The sequence below is a fragment of the Fistularia commersonii genome, chromosome 3 (assembly GCF_037954325.1).
Source record: "Fistularia commersonii isolate RoL2024-O1a breed Wild chromosome 3, RoL_Fcom_v1.0, whole genome shotgun sequence".
NCBI lineage: Eukaryota > Metazoa > Chordata > Actinopteri > Syngnathiformes > Fistulariidae > Fistularia > Fistularia commersonii.
Window position 1 is genome coordinate 23,374,381 of NC_141286.1, and position 10,196 is coordinate 23,384,576.

General features: G+C 45.8%; 1 protein-coding gene across 3 annotated transcripts; it reads left to right on the forward strand.

Moving 5' to 3' along the window:
• Window positions 1-2,232: 2,232 nt before the first annotated feature.
• leo1 (LEO1 homolog, Paf1/RNA polymerase II complex component) lies at window positions 2,233-9,327 on the forward strand. 3 transcript variants are annotated; one of them, XM_086144256.1, is made up of 14 exons: window positions 2,233-2,320; window positions 3,787-3,932; window positions 4,202-4,491; window positions 4,582-4,790; window positions 5,270-5,395; window positions 5,497-5,591; window positions 5,754-5,902; window positions 6,062-6,146; window positions 6,226-6,320; window positions 6,404-6,538; window positions 7,510-7,645; window positions 8,304-8,499; window positions 8,607-8,704; window positions 9,015-9,327. In XM_086144256.1, the coding sequence occupies exons 1-14, from the start codon at window positions 2,263-2,265 to the stop codon at window positions 9,129-9,131; spliced, it is 1,935 nt and encodes a 644-aa protein (XP_086000382.1). In that variant the 5' UTR covers window positions 2,233-2,262; the 3' UTR covers window positions 9,132-9,327. The 3 variants fall into 3 exon arrangements, with proteins under 3 accessions (XP_086000382.1, XP_086000383.1, XP_086000384.1); XM_086144257.1 differs by having other exon boundaries at window positions 5,291-5,395; XM_086144258.1 differs by lacking the exons at window positions 8,304-8,499; window positions 8,607-8,704; window positions 9,015-9,327 and adding an exon at window positions 7,728-7,782.
• The last annotated feature ends 869 nt before the right edge of the window (window positions 9,328-10,196 follow it).

The following is a 10,196-nucleotide window of genomic DNA, read 5'->3' on the forward strand; positions in this document are numbered from 1 at the left end:
GGGCGGTAACACTGGGAAACGAGAACGTCGGGTCTTTTTTGATTGACGTCTAGTTGAGCCAATCGGAGAGTACCACCCCGCGCCGATAATCCAATAGAATAGGCGTACACGCCTCTTTTTCTAAAACAACCAATCGTATTGTAGCTAGGGCAGCGAAGTGGTATACAGAACTATGAACTGAGGGAATAAATTGGAATCGCTCGAAGTGTAAGAGATATTGAGCACACTCCCATCTGCTGGCAAAAAACACGAGTCACAGTCAAAATCAATATTTCTGAGATACATAAGCTTTTCAAAAATACCATTTAGTAAATTGGGATGGTTCCGTTTTGATCAAATCGGGGAATAAAAATTTGCATATATCTCAGTTCAAATCCATCTATTTAGATCCAGCAAGGAAGACAATTTATATTAAGGGGAAAGGACAAGAAATAAAGGAGGTGATTTATTGACAACCTCTCTGTTCATTTTTTTTCCTTTGTATTTTAATTTCTGTTTAGTTGTGGTTGTCTCTCGCTATATTTTCCTTGTACATTTTATGTTAATGGATTTTGTGGACAGGTTTAAATTATGATCCTAAAAATAAGATACCAAGCAAATAATAAAAATGGCTGGGAGGGTTCAGCTTAAATAAATGAAAAATTGTGAGTGAGAGAAGTGATAAAAATAGCTGAACTACAAATACCTTAGCGATCCGGGGCAAAATGCAACAGCCACACCGATAAACATTCAGGTAGTGACTTATTAAGTTTTATTTGACAAAAAGTTTCTCCGCCCTCTCCCCTGCCACAGTACCACAACTATGTCCAGCACAAACTTTATCCTCGATCAAGGACAGTGCAGCTTCTTTTCACAGCACCGTGTGACGCAGGTAGAATTTCATGCACTCTCTCAGTTCACCCAATATGTGTGCTGTAACACAATACTTTTGGTCGCAGAGCTGAGACTCCAAGGACAGATGTTGGTGCTGACATGGGCATCAGAAGCCATATCGCCCCACTGGATGGATGATAGTAATCAGCTTAAGTAATTGTATATACTTAGATCAAGACTGCCTTAGCTTGGTTTTCTGCAAGTGTATGCAGTAGATATCTACCCACGCATCAATATATAATGACTGAAGACAAGGAAGGGGGTTCACTGCAGGGCACAGGGACAGCAGGCAGACAGCCATAAATCATCTAAAATGAATAGTTCACTTCAGTCTCACTCCACCAGAGCACTTTGGTGGCCAAAAGAGTAAGCAAGCTACTCATTCAGTTTTGTGTTGATCAGGGTTTTGGCATTGTCCATCTAAAATGTGCTGTCCCTCTGAAGGACTCATCCTATCCTGATCCTATCCATCCTCGCCACTCACAAAGAGACCTCAACATCTTCACCTCCATGACCTCCAGCTCTGCTTCCTGTCTTTTCATCATTATCACTGTCTCTACACCATTGCTGGTCTCACCACTGTCTTGTACTCCTTTCCTTTTATTTTGGCTAATACTCTTTTATCACACATTCCCCACTGACACTTTTCTCCATACATTCCAACCTGCTTGAACATGTTTCTCCCCTCCCAACAACAATCTATTCTAAGCCACCCAAACTATAGGGGATAGGGGAGAGCATTCAAATTTTCTTTAGAATAGAATACAATATAATATTCCTTGAATAATCTCACAGTAAGGAAATTCACACACAGCAGAAAGAGGTTGCTCATAATGAGCGATCACTAAGATATATAAATATGAAAAAAAATAAAAAATAAAAATAAAAACAAAAAAAAAGTAAAAACAATGAAGATAAATAATATATAATGAGCATAAACATGTGCGAATAGTGGCAACTAGCAGCGTACAACAATACGTACAGCAGCAACATCTATGGGTGTCTGCTTGAATGGATGCATGGGTGAGTGAATGAATGAATGAATAAATAAATGAAAGAATTAATGAAAAAGTGTGTTCAAAGTGGAGCTGGGTGTTAAACAGCCGAGCAGCTGGAATCTCTAGTTTAATCATCCAGAAAAACACTAATCAAAGAGATGTATTTTCAATACATATATATATATATTAGAACAATTCAATCCACTGTGGAGAGCCTGAAATACTGTGGACCTGATCGGCCCGGTTGATTTAACTTGGTTTAGAGCTTCCTCTGCTGGACAGTTTGCTGCTCTACAGTCATGCGCCCTCCTTTTATTGACCCCGGAAGTGATAGGACTCGCTGGCGGTCGATTACTTCCGGGGTCAAGTGGTTCCATGGTTTTGGAGAGAAATGGCGGATATGGATGAATTGTTCGGGAGCGATGGAGACAGCGACAACGAGCAACGAGGTACACACGCCGGCTACGAGCCGTTAAACTGCCGACTTTATGCATTTTGTTGGTATCCTCGTGAAGAAAAAGCGTTTCGTTTCACCCGATTGATTTCACGATGCTCTGCTATGAAGCCGTCAGATTCTGTCAACATCCTGCAACGCGAGGAAGTAGTTTAGTACAAGTCAAGAGGGATCGATCGTGATCTGTTGTTGGTGTTGTTCTTTAATAACCTCGGAGGTGATGAACAAAGTTAACCGGCCACTTTGTTATAAAGCTTCTGATTATGAAACATTACTCTGGATTAGGGCGCAGTCGAGGTTGAACGCAAAGCGGTTGTAGTGTGTTTTTGTCTGCAGGCAGTTTTGAAGTGTCCTCGGCGCGATGTAAACGCCTGCTTTTAATCCGATTGTTACCAGGTTGACAATTTGTTTACTGGGTCAAGATCGTGGAAGTTTATTATTAGTGTGACCTCTTGTGGCTGCAAGAACAATTGCATCCATATCGTCACCAATACATTTATTTTATTTATTTTATTATTTATTTGGTTGGGACAGTGCATGTTAATGAACACACATGAGACATGCATGTAAAAACATCACTCCGGATTGTAGCCATGGGCTAATTTGCATCTGTTGTCCCATAATTGCGCTCACAAACACACTCATTCATACTGACCTATTGTACATGTTTTTAGTGGTAGGGAAAACCGAAGTACCCGGAGAAACACAGAGAGAATATGCAAACTCCACACAGAAAGGCCCTGTCAGGCCCGGTAATCGAACCAAGGACCTTCTAGCTGTGAAGCATGTGCACTAACCGCTGCACTACTGTACTATATCACTCTGATATCAATTTGACAGATTGTTTGTTAAATATTCAGTAGGTAAAAATCCATGCTCTGTACCGCAGATAAACCCTGTCAAGGCCAAGAGCCAATTATAACATGCAGAATGACAGCCATCGTAGATGTTTGTGATATGCAGTTTCAACACTATTGAGAAAATGGATGTTTAATATACAAAGCTCATTGATTATTGCTAAGGAAAGTTATGAAACTGCCCTGAGGTTAAGGACAAGTAAAATTGAATATTCTGGGATCTGTTCCTGTTTCGGCCCTCGATTCACCCCTTATCAAGGCGTCATAAAAACGACTGCACTGTCTTAGCGTTGTGAAGGACACACTGAGAAACAGTTAATGTGAAATGTACAGAAAACCTGCGGCCTGGAATTTGATCTGCCTTAGGGTTTCCCTAATGGGTACGTTTCTGAATCCTTACAACGTTTGGCTTCATCACAGACCTTCACCCCAACTGGTGCTAGTATTTGTTGATAAACCAGTGCAGTGCAGACGCTGAGCTGGCAAACAGCCACAGAATGAGCAGGTCACAGCGGAAAGCATCCGTCATGCCGGGAACTATGGTTGACAGGCTACAGCTTGCACAGTGTACCTGGAGTACAACGGGCCGCTTTGTATTTTTCAGACTCCGGTTCCGGCTCCGGTTCCGACTCAGAGCAGGAGAGACCTCGATCTGCAAGCAACGCCTCTGCCAGCGGCAGTGACAGTGAGAGAGATCATGACGATGAGGAGGAGGAAGGCCAGGAGGGCGGAAAACCCAGCATGAATAAGGTGCGTTTGAAACAAACAACAAAATGATAAAGAAACAGCTTTAGTAAATGACAGACAATTCACAAAATGATACCACCACCCATCCTCAATCTCAGGAATCTTAAAAGTAGTCGCTATGCAGTTGGCATACATTGATTCTGGTGTGCTTTGTGTAGCATGTTTACCTTCCACTGTATTATCTCAGCCTTTCTTATAGTTGGACACAAACTGTGTGATCGTCTGTATTTGCGATCGACCTCAGCCGAGTTCTGTTCCCTCTGACCCGCCAGGAGCTGTTTGGGGACGACAGTGAGGACGAAGAGCGCAGTCAGCACAGCGGCAGCGACAACCAATCCGAGCGGTCGGGCAACCAGTCGGACGCCAGTATGCACTCGGACCAGGGCGAGAACGATCACTCGGACGCGGAGCAGCACAGCGGCTCGGAGCGCGGCCATCGGGACGACGACGAAGATGAGGAGGACGGGGGCCGCCGGTCGGACGGAGGAAGCCCGGCCGACAGCGGCATGTCTGGGGGGGCGAGCCCTCACTCTGAGAGGGGCAGCGTCCGTTCAGACAGAAGGTAACAGTGCACACTGACTGTCTGAGGGATGAGGGACCGTCCTCTTAACCTCATGTCGGATTTTTTCGGTTTGTTTTTTCCTTCTGCCAGCGTTCACAGCGACCTGGGAACCCCCCAGTCAGGACCGGGCACCCCTCACTCCGACGGCGAGGGCTCTGGCAGGGAGAACCAGTCCGATGACGAGAAGTGGGGAGGGGGTGGGAAGAGCGACCAGAGCGAGGACGAGGAGGAGAAACGCCATTACTCAGACGAAGAGCGAGAGAACTCTGACGACGAGGGGCCGAGGAACAGAAAGTCAGGTACCTCCAGGGTTCGGTATCATTAATTCGAGTGTTTTTTTGAACATGCTCTTGATCACGAGGTCCCCGTGTTAATCTGGGCACGCCAGATTTGGTGAAAGAGGATTAGAGCCATATGTGAAATATTTTATCTTGGACTCGGAGCTTAATCTCAACTCTGGAGATTAATGTGATTTTATCTGATAGACTGTGGAGGTGATCCCAGTCCCCCACCCCTCCTGGGAAGCAGAGTTAATTACCTTACGCTTAAGTTCAGCGGGGATGAGAATTAACACTTCACGTGGACAGAGTCAAAATTTGTCCGAGTAAAATGACAACACGTGTTAGTGTGTGTGTCCGTCCCTCCCTCCCATCACGGGCAGCGCAACAACAACACGTCATGTGAAATCATAACAGCTGCTTAAATGAGTGCTCCTGTGAATTCAAACAGTCTCTTATTAAGTTCTTGTTTGTGCTTGCGATTTCTCACCACGCTGCAGCTGGTGTTGTCCTTTCCTCAGACTCCGCAAAAGGCAGCGACACGGAAGACGACTTCATTCGACAGCGGAGCAAAGCCAAAGCTGCGTCGGACTCGGATTCCGACAGTGACGTCGGTTCAAAGAAAAGTAGGAAACCGCACAAGTAAACTTTTAGTCACTACGAACCTGTCGGGCCCAGACCGGGTTTATCCAAGATAAGTGTCTTGATGAAGTTTACCCTCCCACAGCAAAGAAGTCAGCGGCGGACGACTTGTTTGGGGAGGCCGATGATATCTCATCAGACAGTGATGCAGAAAAGCCCCCGACCCCGGGACAGCCCCTGGTATTCACCTTCATCTCTTTCTACCTCATTGTCTCAATTTTTTTTTTTCCCCCCGCTAAGACTCTCCCAGCTAATCCCCATTAGCATGGTTCAGTGACAACTACAGTATTCTCTGAAATGCTCTCCCTTTTTTTTTTTTCCACGTACGTGTATGTGCGCTAGGACATGGAGGATGGCATGGAGGGCGAACAAGCGGAAGAGGAACCTGCGCCAGAGACTCGTATTGAGGTGGAGATCCCCAAAGTCAGCACCGACCTGGGCTCTGACCTTTACTTTGTCAAGCTGCCCAACTTCCTGTCTGTAGAGCCCAGGTAAGACATATGTATATATAGTGGATTATAGTGCATTGTTTACAATACGATCCTTTTTAATCCCACTTGCTGTCATGGTAAAAGATAATTCACCTCTGAATATGTAAGCCCAATTTAATTCCAATTCCAATTCCACCCCCCATCCCCACCCCCCCCAAGACCCTTCGATCCCCAGTATTACGAGGATGAGTTCGAAGACGAGGAAATGCTGGACGAGGAGGGGCGCACCAGACTCAAACTGAAGGTATGCTACTGGACTTTGTTCGCGCCGTCGCCCTGCGTCTTTAGTTGAAGAGCTGATGACGTTTTGTTCGGCCCCTCAGGTGGAGAACACTATCCGGTGGAGGGTCAAGAGAGACGAGGAGGGAAACGAAATGCGGGAGAGCAATGCGCGGATTGTCAAATGGTCGGATGGCAGGTGCGATGCCTCACCGGGCGTCTTCATCCACTAATAGTGGCTTCCCTATACTGTCCCTCTAACAATTGACACTGTCTTCACAGTATGTCCCTCCACCTGGGCAATGAAGTGTTTGACGTTTACAAAGCCCCCCTTCAAGGAGATCACAACCACCTCTTCATCCGACAGGGCACTGGACTGCAGGGCCAGGCGGTGTTCAAAACCAAACTCACATTCAGGTAACATCTGCTCATGCCGTTTGAAAAAGTATTTCTGTGGGGCGACGCTTAGCGTTCCTCCTTCTCCTGGAAGACGGACTACCTGCTGGAGCCATGTGAAAATGTGACTTGATGCAGAATGGTTTCTTTTTAAGTGACCTGCAAAAAAAAAAAAAAACAATCAAATCAGTCAACAGAATAGCTGATTACAGAGAATGTGTTTTTCCCGCAGTTCTAAGAAAGTCGGATTCTCTTTGATCCAAAGGAATTAAGTTCTTGGCTTCAGACTGCTGCACAAAATGTACTGCAAAAGTCCAGGAGGAGAATGCAGGGGGGGCCCTGCTAAGTTCCAAATTTCAAGTTTGTGGGGATGCTCTTTGTCTCTCTGGCTCCCTCCGCGGGCACATACTAATTCCAAACAATAACAATAGCGGCTTTCATTCAAGCCTCAGTCCAAAATGTGCTCAAAGTCCTTGGATCACCTTGCGCACCCTGCCCAGGTTTCTCACAATAAGCGGCGTGTAAGCCTCTTATCTCACCCAGGTCCACCTAGATGTTCTGTCTTCTCAGACCACATGGGACTCGGAGGACCCCGGCCAAAGCTGCTTTAACACACGAGTAGCAGAACATTGCCACTTTCTCCTCGCTGAGCAGAGTAACCGGAGTGCAGTTTTGATCAGGATTAGGCCCGAGGCGGCTCAGAGTGCAAATGGTTCGGACACATGTTTTTAAAAGGGTATCGTAAAATGTCTCGGCTCTTTAAAAAAAAAAAAAGAAAAAAGCGTGGACACATTTTTGATTGCATCGAGTACAAATGCCTCGAACCCTCTGATCATCAGACATAATCACATGTTTTGGTAGGAAGAGCGGCCTAGGATTATTTTGCTGAATCTCCGGTAGCGCAGATGGAATTCTCCTCTGGCAGAGTTTAAAAATAAAAGGCCAGAAGGAAGAAGTGTCACCGGTGTGTGTGTTTTGTTTTTTGTCTACAGGCCCCACTCAACAGACAGCGCCACTCACAGGAAGATGACCCTGTCGTTGGCCGACCGTTGTTCCAAGACACAGAAGATCAGAATCCTTCCCATGGCGGGTCGAGATCCGGAGTCCCATCGCAATGAAATGATAAAGGTGACCAGCCTCTGCGGTCTATTTACTGCTTCGCCTGTGTCCGCGCCTACATGCGCTGCTTATCACTGCGTGTGCTAAACAGGACGACAGATGAAAGTATTATCCACAAAGACCTTGTATAATGAGGTCAAATAGTGATTGGAGTGGAAGAGAGATGGTTTCAGAGTCCAGCGGCGACGTGTGCGTCCGTATTTTCAGACGACGGACACGTGAGCTCATTTTAACAGCAACCGATCAGAACAAATAAAGCGTCAGGTTCTTCAGAAGTCCAACCAGTGCAGGTGAGAGCTGCCCACCGGCAATTTGGCAGGCAAATCTGAAGAGTGGAAGTAAACAGACGTCATAAAGATAAAGGGAGTAAAGCTTGTCGACATGAGTAAGAGCAAAGGTATTTGTGTTAAAAGTGTCTGTTAAGCAAGAGAAGACGTCGCAGCAACACCCATAAATAATTAACAACAAATCTGTAAACACTTTGAAATGTTAGCTGATGGCAGTGTTTTAGTCAGAAATTCTCAAATCGTAATTTTCTATAACTGGCCATCAGTCATTTCTTTTTGAAGATACAACTTGCTTTCCCGTACCTTTACCGAAGAACTCGCACAGTGGTTCATTTTGTTATCGTGCAAATGATGCAAATATTAAACCTCTGTCCCGGCAGAAAGAGGAAGAGCGTCTGCGCGCGTCGATCCGCAGAGAGTCCCAGCAGAGGAGGATGAGGGAGAAGCAGCACCAGCGAGGCCTGAGCAGCAGCTACCTGGAGCCGGACCGCTACGACGACGAGGAGGAGGGCGAGGAGGCCATCAGCCTGGCGGCCATCAAGAGCAAATACAAGGGGGGAGGAGGAGGCCTGAGGGGTGAGGACAAGAAACCCCATTCTGGTTTTTTTTTTCGCTCTGTCTCAAAAGCCGGTAGCCGAGGTACAATGAGCCCGTGTTTCTCTGCCATCCTCCCCCCAAATCAGAGGAGCGAGCGAGGATCTACTCATCAGATAGTGACGAAGGCTCAGATGATGACAAGGCCCAGAGGCTGATGAAGGCCAAGAAGCTCGACAGCGACGAGGTAGGTGCAGTTGGCCGCAGGGCCGAGGGGGGGCAGTGCGGTGCAGGAGGCTCGCTGGGCTAAGAACTTAAGATTTTCCCACATCACCTGCGTGGGATTTGACCAAGACAAGAAATTCTGTCATGAATGATCTCCGTTCTGTACGGACAGTCTCTGCAAAGTCAACAAATCTCAAAATTAATATATAAATAAAGAACCTCAGATCTCGACAAACCTGAGCACTGAACGTCCACTGCTGTTGGCATGCGTCTGACTGTGTGTGTGTGTGCGTGCGTGCGTGCGTGTGTGTGTGTGTGTGCGCTTTGTGCAGGAGGGCGAGGGATCGGGCAAGCGAAAGGCGGAGGATGATGATGAAATGACAACCAAGAAGGCCAAGAAATATGTCATCAGTGATGAGGAAGAAGAGGATGAAGAGGATGATGAATAATTCATTTTTTTAACATTCCACTGTATTATCAGTGCACGGCCTACACGGCACATAAACAACTCTTTTTTTTTTTTTTTTTTTGTATATTTTTAAAGCTGTGTGTATGTGTGCGTGTGTGTGTGCGTGATCATATATTTGCTTTTTTTATGTTAAGAACTGCTGAGGTGAGAAATAAAGAAGTGGTCGTCTTATGTAACCAGAGACTCCCAGGGCATGTTTATGTTTTTAACTAAGTGATTCATATGTATGAATCACACTGTTGTTATGAAACATGCTGTTTGGTCCAATTTGTAAACAAAGTGAAGGTTAATAGGATAACAGAAGGGGACAAGCAACACCTGCTATTAAGAGCTGACTCTGCCCCTTCTCTCTTTTTTTTTTTTTTTCTTGATTTAATATTGAAAAGACACTGACTAATGTTTAGCCTTGAAGATCCCTGCAGAGGTGGATTAACCCCTGCAGTCATTCATCTAATATATTTGTCGATTATCCAGCCCCTGGGTGGCGGCTGGGGCTGGGGGGTTAGAGCCCGTCCCAGCCGTAACTAGATGAGAGTTGGGGTTCACCCTGGACCGCTCGCCAGTCCATCACAGGGCCAAATTGTGCGATGCATAGAGACAAGCATCCATTCACTCCCCCACATCCTACACAGACACACATTAACCTGTTCACTCGCATTCAAACATCTGGGCAATTAAGTCTCCAATGAACTCTCGGTTGAAAGAAAGCCACCAAGATATATGGCGAACGTGCAGACAAAAAGGCTGTCAGACTCAAACAGGGACCGCCTTGCTATTCATACTTATTCATGCCAGTCAAAAATATGAATGAAGAGAAATTTGAAGAAAAAGATAGAAATACTATGTATTGGAGGGGGTACTTGGGTTTGGACTAAGTCACTTTCACTATCAATCATCAGCATGAAAAACTAGTATTGCCAAACATTCGTCCTTCTTTCGAAATGATTCACGTCTTTGTTTTAACTTTGCTTTCTAAATCAAGTGAGCCTCATTTTTTCGATCTGTCGTGCTGCATACGGAACACGTTTAAAGGTCTTCGAAAGGA

Excerpts from the sequence above, each read along its gene's own strand:
- leo1 (XM_086144256.1), top strand. The coding sequence starts at position 2,263 with ATGGCGGATATGGATGAATTGTTCGGGAGCGATGGAGACAGCGACAAC. Across the intron at positions 4,492-4,581 it reads AGCGTCCGTTCAGACAGAAG|CGTTCACAGCGACCTGGGAA; the intron begins GTAACAGTGCAC and ends TCCTTCTGCCAG. Across the intron at positions 6,321-6,403 it reads GTCAAATGGTCGGATGGCAG|TATGTCCCTCCACCTGGGCA; the intron begins GTGCGATGCCTC and ends CTGTCTTCACAG.